At 41.2% G+C, this 19,599-nt stretch overlaps 1 protein-coding gene across 3 annotated transcripts in view; it reads right to left on the minus strand.

Annotated features, from left to right (window-relative positions):
• The window catches only part of PCNX3 (pecanex 3), a 707,803-nt gene that overhangs the window by 665,086 nt on the left and 23,118 nt on the right, over nt 1-19,599 (minus strand). For all 3 annotated transcript variants that reach the window (XM_069207883.1, XM_069207884.1, XM_069207882.1), the window contains exons 2-3: nt 6,829-7,016; nt 1,376-1,481 (exon numbers count right to left, since the gene is read on the minus strand). In XM_069207883.1, coding sequence (XP_069063984.1) covers nt 1,376-1,481; nt 6,829-7,016 — 294 coding nt within the window. The remainder of the gene's footprint in view (nt 1-1,375; nt 1,482-6,828; nt 7,017-19,599) is intronic.

Below are 19,599 nucleotides of genomic sequence, written 5' to 3' on the forward strand. Positions count from 1 at the left end.
AAACAAGTGGAATTTATAGAGGCAAGTAAAATATTTTAACAAAATGATATAAGAATGCCTGATATTTTACAGTGTTTCCCAATATATTCACTTGGGTAAATGTTCTTTTTGTAACCAGAGGTGTGGAATTCCTACAGCCAGAGGCCCAGGACATATTGTTTGGGGTCGAGGGCAACAAGTTTTCATGTTTATTTTGTCCTTAGGACAAGTAGGCCTAACCCCCTGCAGCACAAACCCCTTGGTTGCCAGTTTACAATACCACATTATAGATCAGGGAAGGGCACAGTCTGCAGTTAAGGTAGCATTTGTGTCCATATTTTAATGCTGTTCAACCTTGTATTTATGGTTCATTAATACAAAGTCTTTAATATTAGGGTGAGCACTCAAAGGAAGTGTGGTAAGCTCGGACTGCACTACTGACAGTGGTTACAGTATAAAAACGCGTACACACATTTGCAAAGTTTAACAATATGAAGCTATGTATAATGCTCCCAGAATGCTCTCTGTTTGATGCAAATATTTGCAGAAGCTTGAAAGAAAGATTAGTGATTCTTTGCTTTCTGAATAAAATGTTTTTTTTTTTTTTAAATGCAAGTAGGGAAAAAGCGTTTTGCTAAACTACTGCGGAATGTAGGTACCATTTCTTTAAATCATCATCATTAGTAAAATGTGTTATTGTGTGCTAGTATTGCCAAAAAAAACAGTCATAATGGAAACATCAGTGTAACCAGTTCCAACAAGGTTATGGGAAACATGAAGATAAACAAGCATTGGCAAAGCCTCAGGATGTAGATCTGCTGAAAGCTGCCAAAATAAGGAAACTGCTAGTATTCAAATCCTACTATAGTAGGAGCCCTGGCATAACTAGTCTTTTTTTTTTTTTTTCTTTTTTTTTTTTAAACAGAGCTCTTATATAATGAATTTGCTGCCATGATTTGTCTCTGCACTGCATGGCACAGGACAAGTAGGTTTATGAAGCAACCTGTCCCATGGACAAGTAGATATTTTTCAAAATTCCACACCACTGTGTAATTATGGCGATCCTAGGCGTATTGACAAAAGGTTCAGGAAATACTTTTTAATTAGCAGTATTGCATTTTGTATTGATGGAGGTAAATCAATTTCTATGGAATTAGATATTTTCTGGTAAGCGATTTTTAGGGTTTTGTTTTTAGGGAAGTAACAGTGTATTTTCACAAGGGATTTGTTATATAATAATCAAGAGTTCATCTATTACCTCTTCAAATTATTGAAAATTTGTATTTCACATTACAAGCTATATTACCATGTACCTATTCTCTTTACTGAGCCAAAATGGACAGGATTAAAAACATTAGTTTAAGTAAAGGTAAACAAAGATCTGTTGGACACTCACTGTGACCTGGTTGAAGCCAAACACCGAATGCTGAGAGCTGCACCTTACAGGAGGCGTCGAACTGACCTTCCGGAAAACGGTCATCTCTACACCCCCTCCAGGGTCTCTGCAGAGAAGTAGGAAGATCAGAGATTTTCAAATACATAGTACATCTTATTACACAAGAAAAGTGATGTCCTGGATCCATGGAGGATTGACACACAGACATCTGAAATCAAATTCCTTGAATTAACAAGTCAGGATTTTGCAAATTTTCTACTTTTGTGTGTTGGTGGTCATAGCCACATTCATGAAAGTCTGTAGAACTGGGTTTATGATAAATGTAAGGCACTCTAAAATTTTAAGCCCACCTTCAAATTCATAACCAAAAACCCTTAGGCAACAGCTTGTGCATTTAGATGAGCAACATCTACAGTAGTCCAGTGTAGTTACAACGGTTTAAAACCTAGGCATGCTCGTGAAGAAATGGTTAGTTTAAAACACAAGCGTGCCAGCTTCTCAAAAAAATACCTCTGTATATCATGAAGAACCACAGAACACTATAGATCAATATCAAACAATACCAAGAGGCACCGAACAGTGCAGTTTGATGGGTTATCAAACTAAAACCCTTAGAAAATGTGTTGCATGTGCACAAGCAGCTACAGTGTTGTGCTAACTGAGACCCTTTGCTTAGTCCACAGACTACTGCAGGTCATTCAGTACACCTCAACTGAAACCTTAAAACCCACCTGCTTCATCAAAATGTCCTTACATTTGGAAGATCACTTCTGGTTTGCTAAAGACATAAAAAGCCCTATTAAATGAATATGGGGATGTGTTATGCTCTGGAGCAGCTGCAGGAAAAATGTAGATGTTAACATATCCCACATAACAGTGCCAAAACTGGTTTTACATAATCTATGAAAGTGACTGCCCTCACTCAGGATGCATCGGAGCCCTAGTGAGACGCAACAAGACATGTTCAACAATGGGTTGCTACTTTTAAAAGTGAGCGATTACATAGCATGCCCACCAGGACTTACAATGAAAACATCTGTAGCAGTAGCCACTTCTGACCTGCTCTTTTAATGACTCTGCTTGAGATCACAGCACCTTTTGCACATGAACAAAAGGTGACAAGAGTTCATACTTCATCTGTGTCTGCACCATTAACATCACTTTGCCAACTGTAAGAAATCCTTTCTCTGTGCGTCATTTATAATGCCAGCAATCTCACCCTCGGGTTCAGGAAAGCTTGCATCTTCTTGGGTCTTGTATAAAGGATGATCACCACAAAATGTCTTGACATACTTGCCTTTTGTGCCACTGATCACATATGTCAGGTTCAGGTTCACAGAAGTCAAACATTCTGCACTGATACTCTGATATAATTTGGACATAGTCAGTGGAGTATCAATCAAGCTGCTTTCACAAATCACAAGTATAGCGTATGCAGCAGTGTAAACATTGCTCTTGTGTAGAGTAAGTTTTCTAACACGCTTGATATAGTGCACCCTCGCCAAAAATGTGGCGCCTATACCAAGAGTGGCTATCTGGAGGAGAAGCTTCCTGCAGCTTCTTCCCTGATGCCCAAGTTATTAATTAATGCAGGACTTAGGGATTTAATGTAGGATGTGGTGTGAGGATGAGGCAGATTACCAGTTGCTGCAGCAGATAGCTTCCTTCACATGCAACAGGTACAGGCAACAGCAGCAGTACAAGATTTATCTGTGCCTAGGCCAGAACAACAGAGTCTGTGCCATTGCACGTTGTGCGTACACAAACAAAATAAAACTGGCAAAAGCAGCGGCACATCCTTGCTGTCATACAAAGGCCACAATCGATACAAGCAAGAATAATGAAAACTCCCTCACACAATGGCTAAGCCACTTTTTAAAACTTCACTGCAAGATTAGTTAGGTGCCTCTAATCTTGCTGTATGTCTTCGAGTTACACCCAAGTTTGGCCCTGTCCTGTACCACTGATTTTGCACTTGATAAGGAATGCACCAGTTGGATGCACTTACACCATTTCAAACGTCTGCTGGTTGATTAAACACGGAATATAGCAGAAATATTCCACTCCAGTCCTGCAATGCAATTGTCTTAGTCTGTGTCTGCTCAAAGCTCACCCACCTGTTTCCTGTAGGTTTTGGCACAACTGCTGCCCCAGCAATCCTGTACTCGGCTATGGATGATATCTTATTAATTTATGCGAACAATCATGGATCCAGAGCTAACTACTTTCAAGATGACCGCTCTTTCGTCGCTTCACCTTATTCCTTTAGGAATATCATGAAATTAACAACGAATCTACCTCTGATGTTCTGTACATTATCCTGCTCTCTTCTCGATCCATCAAAATGTGGTAATACCATAATCTGTTGGGATGCCTTGTGCGTCTCAGTGGCCAAACCAGGATTGGACAGCTCTTTCTTGTGTACTTAATGTAAGTCACAGCCATAAAACCAGCAACATTTATCACCTGTATCTTGGTTCTAAAAGCCACTCAAAGATTATTTTTTATGACACATCTGACATTTTGAAATGTATTTATTTTAATTACAACGTTCCGTCTGTGTTTTCTACCAGCTGCAGACTGCTAAACAGTCTTTGAATAAGTCACCCCATGGCAGATCCTAACTGCAAGGCATATCATTTTATTTCAAAAAGGTCCTGATCCTCTGTTTCCTACTATTCACAAAGACATTTCTAAAAATAATCCTTAACCTCTACCCTTACACTATGCTTAATTAACCGTGGTCAGTAAACACTAACTTATCATTGCCTTGAACCTTGCTAACAAAGTCCACTGCTGCAACTAGCGAAGCTCCAGCCATAGCTAGTTTTATTTTTTATAGGAAGGAGTCAATTTATTTGTTCCTGAATTCATGTTTGTGAAGCGGTGGGAACTGGGTTAATACATTTTACATCAAGTAAGAAATGTTTGGGTCGATGGCTTTAAAGGGGTGATCATGGAGACCTGTCTTAAAAGCATATGCAGGGTTTAATTAATCATAGCAAGAGAGATACAGTCCTTGAGTTTGACATCTGCAACTTAGAACTACTGACTACTGATTATTCAATTAGTAGAGAGTCACGAGAGGCCAAGAAAAAAACATGACTGGTTGAAGAATTGAAAGATGTAGATTACAAATTAATATGTGACTACAACATGCGAAAGTGGTGCAGGGCAGCCCAACTGCTGGCTTGGTTGCATAAATTGGAGACTGAGACGAAGACAATGTGCCATTCATACTGGTCTCAACAAAATAAAACACAAACTGAATTAGACATTGAGTTTGCAACATTTGTATTTTGCCTGTGGGGAGGTCTCACTGGATCAGATTGTAGAATACCTGCAATCTTCCCCCCTCATCCATTTGAATCATGAACTGATTGTACTCCTGGCAGTACCGCTTACAATGAAGAAATAGGAAAAACACAATTGATCAGTTGGCCAGGAGTGGGATCCCTTGTGCAGATGGGTTCCCCCAGAGTTTTATATCACCTACACAGCTATACGCGTCCCCCAAACTCATGAAGATATATTAAAATGCATATGAGACTGGGATATTGTCAGAAACCACTAGGGAAGTCACTAACACTACAAGACACTACTACTACCTAAAATGAAGAGAGACTCTCTCAATGTACAATCCTTTTTCTCGCATGAATTTAGAATATAAAATACTTAAAAAATTATTCTCAAATAGGGTGCTGCTAATGATGTAACATTTTGCGCCTGCTGATCAAAGTAGGTTTATCCCAGGCAGGTGTACTCATGTCAACCTAAAACATATTTTATTTTATGTTATGTTATGAACATGGCTCCGCATGAGCTCCAATTAAAAGTGGTGGTATCATTAGATGTAGAGAAGAAGTTTGATGCGCTTTGCTAATCCTATTTCTTGGCGGTACTGAAACATATGGGAAGGGGTGTGCGGATGAAGAGGTGTATTTCTCCACTGTATTCAGCCACTAGCTACAGTCCTTATAGGACAAACGTTCTCACAGCAATGGCCTATTCTCAGATGCACATCACCGGGGAGGCCCCTCTTGCTCATACTTTGCACTAGCAATGGAGCCGCAGACTTCAATCCCTCAAGTGCAGGTGAAGCAAAGGGAAAAACAACTAATAGTTGGGACAAATATAATCTCGCTTCACGCTGACGACGTCCTGATGTTCCTGGGAGACGCATCACATGATCTATTTGTAATGCAAGTACTATATGAATCTGGAGTTATTTCTGGGCTTAAGATACAGCAGGATAAATCTAGTATTTTTCCTCTGTCGTCTAAAGCAAACCCAGATGCAGAAGATTATCTAGACTCAACATTAGAACGTCAGGTTTGTCTGAAATGTTAACTGGATGTCTTCAATTACCTTGTTGTACAGATATACGATGACCGACTTCCAGCTGGCAACTTGTAGCAGGAGTGCTGCTAAAAATAAAAAAATCCCTTTTGTTGCCTCTTTCACAAATGGGAGCAATAGCTAAAATGCGGATATTCCCTAGGCTCCCGCATTATTTTGCTGCATTGCCTATACCAATGAAGGCTACATTTTTCACTGTACTGAAGAGACTTATCAAAGTTGATATGAGGTGGAAATTGGAGAAGGATATCAATTTAGACAGTACCAAGACCAATATCTGAAGGTGGATTGGGGGGGGGGGGGGGGGGGTGGTTGAGAGATGACGGAGGGTCTCATACTTTGAAGCGAGTATGTTTTAGCTGCTAATTTGTTATGGCTAGCGAGAGGGGTTGACAAAGCACACTACTGAGGGAACAGTAATATAAGACAGACTGGGATGAAAGAAAGAAAGAGAAGTATGACATTGGTGTAAGTCTGATCATTACATATAATGCACTGAAAAGAGCAGAAAAAAACTATATGGAGGGGGGAATGAGCCACACAAAGGTGAGTTACTTACATTACTACTGATGTATAGAAAGGGCAGTCGTGATAACTAGACTGCAGGCAACACTGGTGCCTGACTAATATGCAGAAGTCTCAGGGCTAATACTGAAATGAGAGGAAAAGATCGGAAGGGTGCACGCAGAGGAAGAGTGGCTCCCACACCAGAATACGAACAAAAGGTCACTAGGAATTCAGAATTTAAGATTTCACATTTTAAACTTTGCTCATCAGACCAAGTTTAAGCTCATAAAATGTTAGGGGTTAAAACTGTTTTGTTTAGAGGTGCTCTGACACATGCAGGCCCCCTATTCTACTATGCTAATGTACTTTGGCATAAAGTTTTTTTTTTTTTAAATCAATTAAGAGCTATTATAATTAAAAAGGTAGGAAACGTTATATGAAGCTTCATACATTCAATGGAAACCAGAATGTCATATCTTCAGTCCAGGCAGTTTGGAAAGAGAAGCTAATGCCTTTTGTGAAAATGAGGGACTCTCTCATTGACCATTCTAACATGATGCACTGGAAAGATCCTTTAATGTTCTCACCTGGTCATGTTGCTATCCTCTGCTGTCATGGCTTCCTCCCCCCCAGCGCTTTCGGATTTCTTCTTCTCCACAATGTCCCCTTCGTCGAACATGGTGTGTAAGCGGTAGTTCACCATCTTGATGGCAGTGAAAAAGACAGCAACCACGGCACAGTAAATCCCGGCAATGAACATCTTGGCAGGCAGCACCTGGTTTAAGTAATAGAAAGATGAGACAGAACCTTATGAGACACTAAGCAACAGTTTAATAGTAGATTGAACACTGGTTTCTTCTTCAACTTTGAGTGCAGAAGAGTTTAAAAAAAAATAATATATAGTTTCTAACGACCGGGACCACGAACTATTAAATCATTAATACTGCATTCGGCATTACCAATTACACAGGGCACAGTAAGGCTGAGGTGTAGGATTTCCCAAGGATATACAAGGTTTCCTGTGATAAAAGGGGAATACCCCAGGGAACTGGTGTTTCAGAGTCCAGTGACACTGGGTTTTGCTCAATTCTGGCTGCTTTTATTCACACAACTGTCAGCACGATTTGCCTGGCAAAATGCGTACAGGCAAGAGACCTTACGTTTTTTTTTGCCCAAAATGAAATCACAAGTCAGAAAGATGGGCCTAGGGAACAAGATATATGATATACGGTTACATGCAGTCTGAGAAGATATTGCCTGCTACTTCAGTACATCCTGTTATTCCACAAATTCTACGGGTAAGATTCAAGATGCTAGGCCTTTTTATAAGAAAAATAAAACAGTAGATACAGAGACCGTCAAATCCACAAAGGAAGTAAGCATAGTACCAAAAAACAAAAAAAATATTTTCAGCTAGAACACCGTCATAACACAAATATAGGAGCCTGTATTTTCTCCAGAAGGCCAGGAGAAATACGGAGCATGTGGGAATAAATCCTGAGCAAGATTGGATAAATCTGGAGACAATAGGTCGGTAAGCTGGAACAGAGAGAGAATGGCATATTCAGTGGGCATGCAGTCATTATTTACTGACAAACTCCATATTAACCAATATATTTTTATGCCCCAGAGAATCTGTCATGGTCTGAAAGTCTCACTTTTTGTTAGCAATGAGCCGAGCCATTCACCACCTGGAGACAAGCACTAGAGATATTCTTCTGTATCAGCATCAGCAATGATGGTGGGTGGGGAGTGACACACTGCCATTTACATTAATTCTTTTCACTCTTGGGTAAGCCAAGTTAATGTCCCCGAGACCAGAAAGAAGTAAAATATATCAGGAAGCTTACATTGAGAAATAGAAGGCGTATTATGCATGACTCCATAAGAAGCTCCTATCATTTCAGATTTTAAAACAGACAATTCACTACTATCACACAGCAACAGTTGATGATAAAACGTGTCACCCTTACTTACTGCATCTTAAAGGCCTCGAAGTTCTGAGCGATATACATTGTGTGTTTCTATCTTGTTGTATATTTGTGGATATTCAGATTCACTTCGGGAAACACATCCCCTTAATTCACAGTCACCCACCTATAATCCTACATATCTAAGTAGTTAAGCCTAGGGTCTCAACAAGATGCACATGATTTTTCACACGCTTGAAGACAGCCACCTCACATGATATTAATGAACCTTGGTCAGTCTTGAACTGAAATATTAGTTATAAAATATTGACCATTGTACAGCATAATCAACTGTAAGCTTTCCATCAGGTAAGTTGTTTGATAAATACACACACAGCTCAAATTTCAGAGACAAACGTGTGTAGTTCACCTAGTCAGGTTTCTGCTTTGTATTCAGAGCTTGTATCACATTATTAAAATAAAACTACAAGTCCCAGAATGCAAAGCTCAAACTAACTAAATGAGCAAATCACCCAAACTAGGGAGCTGGGCAACTTTACAAATATTACTCCAAGAGCTGGTTTTCAGCTTGTATCATGTTATAAAAATAAAACTACAGGTCCCAGAATGAATAGGTGTGCTGCAAAGAACGTGTACTAAGCAGATCAGAGTGCATATGATGTAAAAACGATACCACTGATCGAGTTCGCTCTCTGAGCGCTGCAAGCACCATGGCAGTCAAGAGAACATACTTTTGTCTATCGGATGCTTGGAGTCATCATAAGGTAGTGCACAAGGGTTAATGTGCTTGCTGCAAAGAACATGTACTAGGGAAATCACAAAGTGCATGTAATGTAAAAATGACAAAATAAGTGGTGATTTATATTCTTTCTGTAGAAAGTATTTTTGTTTAGTGGAAGCTTGGAGTCATTATACGGTAGCGCACAGGGTTAATCTGCTGCAAGGAACGTATACTAAGCAGATAAATCAGAGTGCATATAATGTAAAACCGATACCGCCGATTGCGTTCTCAGCACCATGGCAGCCATGAAACGCAGATAAAATAAAACAGTAGTTCGTCCACTCTGTAGTATATCGGCAATCGTGCAATTATCCCTGTAATAGGGTCGGTGTCCAAGACGGTAACCAAAGCGCTCCAAGGTGGGGCAAACATAAAACAATTACCAATGACATCAAGTGATTTCTGAAAGGCAAGCCCACAAACAAATTAAACTTATGGGCATTAGGTGGGCGTGGTTAAAAGCCCACAATACTTACAACAGGTCAAAGTGCTTGCACACTCTACCTAATCAGAAGGAACAAAGCCAAATGCCACATTTTAGAACAGAAAAACTGCAACTCTGAACATTATACATTCTTTCTATCAGCTTCACAACACCCAATTATTCAGCTGAGCTCCATTTCTCATGAAAGAAAATGCCTGAAGGGTTGTCACCAAATAAGAGGGTCACCTTTAACAGAACAAATTGGCTGGGGATTCTGTAGGTTGGTCATAGGGCTTGTACAGACTTTGGTGGTTATCTGGTTACGAAGTGGTGGATAAGAAAGCGAATTTACCCATCAGCAACGACGCCTAAACTTTATTACAGATTATTCACAGATCTTCAATAAAATGTTCTTAATCAAAGCAGGCTCCAGTTGCAGCACTTTGGCATTACACAAAGGGACATAGACGCGTGTGCTGCCCCTTGCAGATCTTGCCAGGGCTACAAGTGCCCCCCGCATGATCTCAAGGAGGCACTCACTCATTTGCATGTGGGCAGCCTGAGGGGACCCTTGGAATGTGTGAAAGGGGGTCATATGGACCCCCCCAGACACTCTGTAGGATGGTGCAGTCCCTCAATAGACATTTCAGCACATGAATTTCTGCCCCCTCAGAAATAGGCAGGCTTGCCGCCTGCACAGTGAATGGAGGAGCAGTGGCTTCAAACAGCAGATCTGCCTTTCCTTTCAATAATGCACTGCCCCCTGGATAAGTGCAAGACAACAGTTGCTCTGGGGGCAGCCCATAAACAGTAACAGAGCACACAGACCCAGTTTGTGTCCAGAAGACCCATTTGAGGGTGGGCCGTGGTGCAACCAGGGACAGTGCACTACACATATAATGCTGTGTCGGTGGGGGGGGGTATTCGGATGCAAAACTGAAATTAGAGGTAAGAGTACCTACAGGACCACCAACAGGCGCAGCTGCTCTTCAAATGTTTATGAGAATAGGCGGAAATCTAACAAAGCCTTGCAGAGAATCTCATTTTGAGGTCTCTCCCACAGAAACGTTTTAGCTATAGTGGGTAATACCACTACCTATAGTGGGCTTCAGGTCAGCCCACTACTTTCAATTAGTTGACTTTCTTGACAACGTCATTTTCTAGCTGCTTACTCAATAGCTTCCTTTGGTCTTGTTGCGTATGTCTCGCTTGTGGAGGATAGCTTCTTTACTGTCTTTTTTAGTTGGAGGATTTATATCCTTCCACTGCTCATATTCAGGGAACTACATTTTTCTCTCTCTTTCACAACTTGATGGGAGGACATGTGTTTGGTGGGGAAGCAGCGCACAAGGGGAACACTAACAAATTACCACTTTCCACTCCAATTGCACTGTGCTGCTTCCTAATCTCCAACTTGCCTGTTGCTTTCCACACACCACTCCTTGCGTCTTTTTTTTTTTCTTGGTTTTCCTCCCTCCACCTCAAGCTCATTTGCTTGTCCAACCCCACTTTCCACTGCTCCACACACAATACATCCACCCTCTCCTTTGTTGGTCACATGGTCCTGTCACTTTCATGGAAAAAATGTGAATAAAGTTTCAGGAGGACCCAACAGCTGCAATTTGCACTTTCATGTACATTTATGTTCTTTTCTTTATTCACAGCTCCAAGATTTGAATGGTTAGTTAAAACAAAAAACAAAAAAAAGCATATGTGCGAACGCTTAATGCTACAGGCGTGCACATGTGGGACGCCACAGGAGCAAGTATGTCATGCTGCTTAAAAAGCGACATGACGTTTTGGTGAGAATGCGTACAAACACACCTAATCACCTTTTTTTTGTTTGCCCGTCAGCTAAAAGGGTATTTTTTCCCCTCGTTGCTTAGCAGTATCAGCAAAATTCACTGGAAAAACTTAAGGCAAGATCTATCAGCTTTGCCAATATTTAAGCATAGCATTCACACTTTTTTTTAGAAAGCCAATCATAATAAAAATAAAGCAGTACATTCTACTAAAGTTAACTGTATGCTGTAAACACTATATTTCCCATCTCCCATTGTAAAATAGATGAGGGATGGTGCATGAAGGCATAGTCCCAAAACTGCTCAAGCAAGATAAGGGGGTTGGGGGTGTGGTCAAGAGCAAGCAATGGCAGCTGCTTCTTGAGCTCCCCGAGCGTCGCAAATCCTGCGGCAGACAGCCAGCTCACTTGCAGTACCTTCTGTGTAGCCTCCAGACCTCCCACCCCAAGACACATTTGAAGGGTCAGACTTAGGCCTACAGCACATTACAGTGGTCCAGTCTAGACCCAGACAGGAATGTTGCGCACTGCATTGGAGGCCCCTCTAAAAAGTGAGCATGAGAACACTAGCTGAAGAGGCCCATGCGACATGCCAGACATCAAAGCTACAGTGTGGGACACCAAGTGAACTCCACAAGGGTGCCACCGAGAATCACTGCTAGCACTGCATCCAGCTGGACTACCAACTGGCTCACCACAAGGGAGCAAGTTGATGGGAAGACCCATGCCATCGTTCTGGGGGGGGGGGGGATTCGACAGCATTTGGGACTCAACCCAGCAAGGTGGGGGGGAGGGGATGGTGGGGGAAAAAAAAAAAATATATATATATATATATATATATATATATATATATATACAGGGAGTGCAGAATTATTAGGCAAGTTGTATTTTTGAGGATTAATTTTATTATTGAACAACAACCATGTTCTCAATGAACCCAAAAAACTCATTAATATCAAAGCTGAATATTTTTGGAAGTAGTTTTTAGTTTGTTTTTAGTTTTAGCTATGTTAGCGGGATATCTGTGTGTGCAGGTGACTATCACTGTGCATAATTATTAGGCAACTTAACAAAAAAAATATATATACCCATTTCAATTATTTATTATTACCAGTGAAACCAATATAACATCTCAACATTCACAAATATACATTTCTGACATTCAAAAACAAAACAAAAACAAATCAGTGACCAATATAGCCACCTTTCTTTGCAAGGACACTCAAAAGCCTGCCATCCATGGATTCTGTCAGTGTTTTGATCTGTTCACCATCAACATTGCGTGCAGCAGCAACCACAGCCTCCCAGACACTGTTCAGAGAGGTGTACTGTTTTCCCTCCTTGTAAATCTCACATTTGATGATGGACCACAGGTTCTCAATGGGGTTCAGATCAGGTGAACAAGGAGGCCATGTCATTAGATTTCCTTCTTTTATACCTTTTCTTGCCAGCCACGCTGTGGAGTACTTGGACGCGTGTGATGGAGCATTGTCCTGCATGAAAATCATGTTTTTTTTTAAGGATGCAGACTTCTTCCTGTACCACTGCTTGAAGAAGGTGTCTTCCAGGAACAGTAGGACTGGGAGTTGAGCTTGACTCCATCCTCAACCCGAAAAGGCCCCACAAGCTCATCTTTGATGATACCAGCCCAAACCAGTACTCCACCTCCACCTTGCTGGCGTCTGAGTCGGACTGGAGCTCTCTGCCCTTTACCAATCCAGCCACGGGCCCATCCATCTGGCCCATCAAGACTCACTCTCATTTCATCAGTCCATAAAACCTTATAAAAATCAGTCTTGAGATATTTCTTGGCCCAGTCTTGACGTTTCTGCTTGTGTGTCTTGTTCAGTGGTGGTCGTCTTTCAGCCTTTCTTACCTTGGCCATGTCTCTGAGTATTGCACACCTTGTGCTTTTGGGCACTCCAGTGATGTTGCAGCTCTGAAATATGGCCAAACTGGTGGCAAGTGGCATCGTGGCAGCTGCACGCTTGACTTTTCTCAGTTCATGGGCAGTTATTTTGCGCCTTGGTTTTTCCACACGCTTCTTGCGACCCTGTTGACTATTTTGAATGAAACGCTTGATTGTTCGATGATCACGCTTCAGAAGCTTTGCAATTTTAAGAGTGCTGCATCCCTCTGCAAGATATCTCACTATTTTTGACTTTTCTGAGCCTGTCAAGTCCTTCTTTTGACCCATTTTGCCAAAGGAAAGGAAGTTGCCTAATAATTATGCACACCTGATATAGGGTGTTGATGTCATTAGACCACACCCCTTCTCATTACAGAGATGCACATCACCTAATATGCTTAATTGGTAGTAGGCTTTCGAGCCTATACAGCTTGAAGTAAGACAACATGCATAAAGAGGATGATGTGGTCAAAATACTAATTTGCCTAATAATTCTGCACTCCCTGTATATACACACACACATACACACACACACACATAAATATTCGATGGGCAGGAAAATTTTGGAGACATGGAAGTGGGCAAACTAGACTGCAGGTTAGCTCTCACCCAATCCGGCCGTGGCATTCATCCACCCCTGTGCTGTGCATAGAGGTGAGGGCCCATATCACCTGAGGTACGGGTACCTCCTGGGGGTCCTCCTGGGAAATCCCTCCCCCACCACCGAGAACAATGATTGTCCAGATTTTTAACTATGTAGGCAGGCACTATACTGAGGCATACCCAACTCTGAGACACCTTGATGTTATTCTCCACAAAAATCAGCATCTAACCAGATTACACACTATAGATGCAAAGGTAGAGACAGTCCTACATAGCGGTCAAGCAAAAACTACGAGTGATTCAACTGGCTTACACTCATGTTCTCGGCAAATCTAAAGTCTTCCATGATGTAAAGCCACAATTTTTCAGAACAACCTAGAATGAAACTGCACATAGAGGTCAGATCGCCACAACAGCACAGAGGAGGAAGACCGCGCTAGCGAGCGACTGCTGGCAGTGGTTGGGGCCCCCTGCCAGGGGGGGATCATGGGTCAGCAAAGACTGACATAGACTAAGCCCCTTAAATGTCCTTTTTTCAGTTTTGGACAATACACATCTGGTTCCTCACTGAACCCTGTACATGAGCTCGATACATATGAATGTAACTGGGTCAGCTGTGTAGAAATTTGTATGCAAATATACTTGTGCCTGCTGTGAGAACTGACAGGGCCACAAACCCCATGACAGTTGTTCACATAGTTTGGAACAGGCGACCGATGTTTCACATTCAGAAGTGTAAGGAGGGACTGGAGGAATTTGGGACAGTTTGTGTTTAGTTATTTCAAATTGCAGTTCACACCACAAGCTGCACCATATGAAAACCCCTCCTTTAGCCACACTTGAGAATAACCCCCCCCATGGCAGAGACACAATCACTATATTCTCCTGGAATGTCAATCGCCTGAATAATAAATAAAAAAAAAACTGTTCAAATATCTCAAGCAGTACTCATCTCTAGTAGAATTGTTACAGGAAACAGACTTAATAGGTAATAATAGTATTTTCTTACAGCAGTATGGTTACACCATAGAATTTCATGTCAGCTACATTAGTACGTTGAGAGGGGTTGCTATCCTCCTCCACAAATACTTCTGCATGCAGGCCATGAAAACCCACAACGATGGCCTGGGTAGATTTATTGTGATTGTCGGGAAAATAGAGGGCATTCATTAGACAATCTCAGCGTATATCGCCCTCCCACCGCACCCTTGTAGCGGGCACACTACAGATACTCCCAAAAGTGTTGCTGCAGTCCTCCCCCCCCAGGACAAGAACTGGTGGGAGGTGACTAACTCAGTCATGGACCCCAGACTCAACATAAGCAACCCCCATATACGTAACTCTATCAGCTTGAAGCCCCGAGTCACTTCTTTGGCTTTGACAAATGCTAGGGGACTGCTACACCCACAGGGCAAAGAGTAAACCTTCTACTTTCACTCTCAAATGCCCTCCCTCCAGAATAGACTACGTTTTTATGCCTTCAGCAGATACGTCTGGGTTGGCGGACTCCCAGATCCTTCCAAGCACTCTAACCGATCAGCGATCATGCACAGATAACCTTTAAACTTAAATACCCAGATAAGACCGGGAAACGGGGACCGAGAGCCTATTGACTCCTAGATGCCTCCTTCAACAACAAATCACCAACTATTTAGCTACGAAAAAGATACAGTAGAATTTCAAACCATACTTTGGGGTGCTTTAAAGACGGCATTGACAGGATTGCTGGACAGATAATACTCTGTCAGACCCCAAGCACGAGGCGAAAGTACACAGAAATAATAGAGCTACAGCATGACATACAAAGGGCAGAGGGAGAACTGCTGGGAACTTCAGATGACCAAATGAGGCACAGTATTGAGATGAAGAAGTTGGCCCTTTTACAGAGGTCACTGGACTCAACATCCCTAGCACACACGACAACACAATATAAACTGTATGAGTGCAGGGACAAGGCAGGGAAGCTACTACATCGGCTAGCAAACAGAGCAAGACCTATAGTTGGTCCTTATCCACGTCATCAGAAAAATACAGAATGGTAGGGGCCCTCATCTCATTTTGAGAATTTGCTACCTTCTATGCCCACCTCTAGGTGGAGCAATGCATACCTGGGTACCACCGAATAAATAATAATCTTGTGGTTTATCCTGAGGTATTTTTAATTAGTATAACTGGATCCCAGATAATTTATCCAGGTTAACCATTTCTAAGAACTCCCTCAAGAGAGCCCCACTTGAGGTTAAGTCCGCCCTGGTAGTACTATCTTACCAAGGTGGGCTGAGGTGGTTGATGATGAAGCATGCCACATTACGTGAGTGAGCCCACTTCATCCAATTCTTGGAACTGGAGTAAAAGAGTAGTATAGGAGGACTGGTATTTTTAGACTTGGTACACAAAGAATGCAGAGACACCTGCCTTTAGGGTTAACACATCTCATTGTGATGTGATAGATCTGAGGCAGATGCAGTATCCATAAGATCCTCACCTTTCTCTCACAGTGGTTTGGGAAGACCCAGGTAATTTCATTTTTATATTGATCACAAAGCACAGTTAAACCAATTACATTAAAAGGGACAACCCAAGATGTATTTTTTTCAGCCAGCTACCACAAAATAATTTAAAAAATAAAAAACTTTAATTGCTTGCAGTTTAGAACAATGGCCAATGGGAACAATCCCAACCCACAGTATGCTATTGTGGATAGGTTAGTGCATAAATCAGATACATCTTCCAAGTGCCACTAAGAGTCATTTAGTGGGAAAATGGCAAGCAAGCATTGGCAATGTCAATAGGCCTGGCTACTGATTAATTTGTAAATGAATGAACACCAGTGCCAAAAGCTAACTAAACATGTACATGCCTAATACCAAGGCTGCACAGTCTTGAGTCCACCTCATGTCACTTTAGTTCCCCACCAGATACTACTGGTCCTTAATATCAAGCTTGCAGGTTGCTACTTTCCCCCTTTATGTTTTTTTGAGTCTCTTTCGACTTTCTTTGCTTTTCCCTCTTCTGCTCTCAGTAAATGTCTGACGAGGGAAAAAGGAAGTTCCAGATCCAAAATATGAGTGCTGGTGCAGTTGATGTTAGATCAGCCAATAAACAGGCTACAGAAAAAAAGAAAGTCTGGAGTTTTTTGAATTTGTAAAAGAATGAATACCGGTGCCAAAGCTCCGCTCGCTGGTACAATTAAATGTGGGCATACCCAATAGAAAACTGTGTAGTCTTGAGCCCACTTCATGCCCCTTTAATTCACCACTAGATACTTCTTACCCTTAATCTCATGCTTGTAGGTTTCGGATTTCTCCCTTTATGAAGTTTTTGAGTCTCTATTCCTTTGTCTTTCCGCTTTGTTTTTCCCTCTTCTGCTCTCGGTAAATGTCTCCTGAGGAAAAATTAAGTACTAGCCCCAAAATATGAGTGCCAGTTGCGGTTAGATTAGCCAGGAAAGATTATAAACAGGCTACAGAAAAAATAAAGGCTGAAGTTATAGTTAAAGCCTGGGAAGATCTGGAAGATGCTGCCCGCTCAAGAGATAATAGAGCCTGCTGGGAGATTATAAACCAACCCTTCTTTACTGAAGGAACAGCTACAGGTTTAGAATGTCATTTTAGAACAGGAGTGGGTTCAGCAATTTTCTAAAATTTTCAATCTGGATAATTTGGGGATGAAGTATTCATCCCCAGTAGTCTCGCCTGTACCATCGTCTGTTATTCTAAAGTTCAACTAGACCATTACGGCCATAGATGTTTTTAAAGCCATCTCGAGCTGTGTGGCCGGGAAGGCACCAGGACCAGATAGGGGTCCCGGTGAACTTTCAAATATAATCCAGATTTCCGCGCTCCTCTAATTACAAATGTCTTTAGAACTTCAATAAATTGAGGGCCCTATTGATTAATGGAGGGAATTAGTAACAGTACCCATTCTTTAAGAAGGGCAATAGAAATGCCACTGCAAACTATCGCCCTATTTTGCTACTAGACTTCTCTGTAGAATTACTTGGCAGGATGATTTTGGCAAAACTGGAAGCCTGGGCAGAGGAAATATCCTTCATTTCAGAAGACCAATATGGGTTCCGGCCTGCCTTGGCACTACTGAGTAAGCGCTGAACCTGTCCTTGATTTTGGATGAATAGGTCAAGGCCAGGAGAAATGCCATTCATATGGTTTAGGGACCTCTCCTGTGCCTCTGGCCTAATGAACAGGGTTAAATTGTAGGACATAATGGGGTCAGTGGGTGTCAATCCTACCTTACTGGATCTCCTGAGGTGACTTTATTGGGATACCTGTATGAGACTATGATATACTCCCTCAATTTGGTGACTACAGGTTATACGTGGGGTAAGAAGGGTAGCACAGTAGGTCTCCATTTTTATTTTATGTAAATGGTTTGGATACATGTATAACTTCCTGTGACACTGACATTCCTAAAATAGGTTCCCGCTTGGTCCCTGTACTTTTGTACGAGGACGATGCAGTCCTTATTATAGGCACGGTAAATTGTTTACTGGCCTTTTTAGATGGAATTTGAAGGTCAATCATAGGAATCTTTATTTTGACCTGCGGACCTTTTTATTTAAAATATATATATATACACACATACATATATATATATATATATATATATATATATATATATACATATACACACACATATATACACACACACATATACACACACACACGAAACCCCTATTATGAAGATATCGAATTTAGGTATCCTTTTTGATGCCAACATGAGCTGGGAAAGCTTGATAACATAGTGGTTTCAGAAGATTTTGACATCACTGAAATCCATTTTTAGGTGTGCCAAAAACAATTAGGTCATAAGCACCCCCAAATAAATAATCATGCTTTTCAAAAGCCTTTCAGCTGATACTGCTACATATGGGTTATGAGGTATGGGGGCATATGGCTGCGGCTACTCTTTAGGATGCGGAGATTAAATTGTTAAGTAGACTGCTAGGGATTTGGAAGTTTTATTTTTAAACAGGAACTGAGCATAGGATATTTGGAAGATATGGTAGGACAGGCTCCCATTTCATTATGGCTCAAAAGTTGAGTTACCCCTGAAATGTGTTTTATAAGTACAGTAGTTGAGAACTCCCTAAAGCGGAGCAATATGTTAGCCATTCCCTGGCTCAAGTATGCTAAAAACACTTTACAAGATCTGGGCCTGAGCAGTTTTTTCGATACTCCAGGTGATATCTGCTCTGATGCCAAGGAGATGGTTAAGCAAATGTTTTATGCATTTAAGGACGGAGCCAGGATAATAAAATCACTTCACATGGTTACTATCCAATCATGTGCCAATCTCAACTTCTCATGGCATGGGGCCATATCTAGTTTGGATAAAGGGCGCTAAATTAAGATTCTACCTTACAAGGCTAAGAGTCAATATGATACACTTTTTATGGCCTTTCACATTATAGGCACTTGGTTTTCCTCATTGTCATGTTGTCCATGTGATGGGGTATTTCCTCAACCGACAAAGTACCTTTGGCTTTTTTTGTATTCTGCTTTTAGAATAGGTTTCCTTTGCCCCATTTTACATGGTAGGCTTTTTAACACACGCGAATAGGGCCTGCTCTAGTTACAGCACCCAAGTCCTCTTTGATATGTTTTTCAGTCTTGAATTTTATTACTTATGTTTAAAAATTTAGAAAGAGCTATGCAATCTGGCACTTTTTAATACTAACTTGATTCTATTAATAATAATTGGTTGAGAGCTGTTTTGTCACTAGAGCCTGTCTATATAAGGCTTTTTTTTTTTAGCAATTGTTTTATTTTGTGCTTTAAACATGATTTATATTTGTTAAAATGTAATTGTGTATGGTTGAAATGTTTCTTGATGTTTGTTGTGCTTTTATGATCATTTATATGAATGAATAAAGATTTTGACTAAGTGAG

Source organism: Pleurodeles waltl, chromosome 9, assembly GCF_031143425.1.
Source record: "Pleurodeles waltl isolate 20211129_DDA chromosome 9, aPleWal1.hap1.20221129, whole genome shotgun sequence".
NCBI classification, from domain to species: domain Eukaryota; kingdom Metazoa; phylum Chordata; class Amphibia; order Caudata; family Salamandridae; genus Pleurodeles; species Pleurodeles waltl.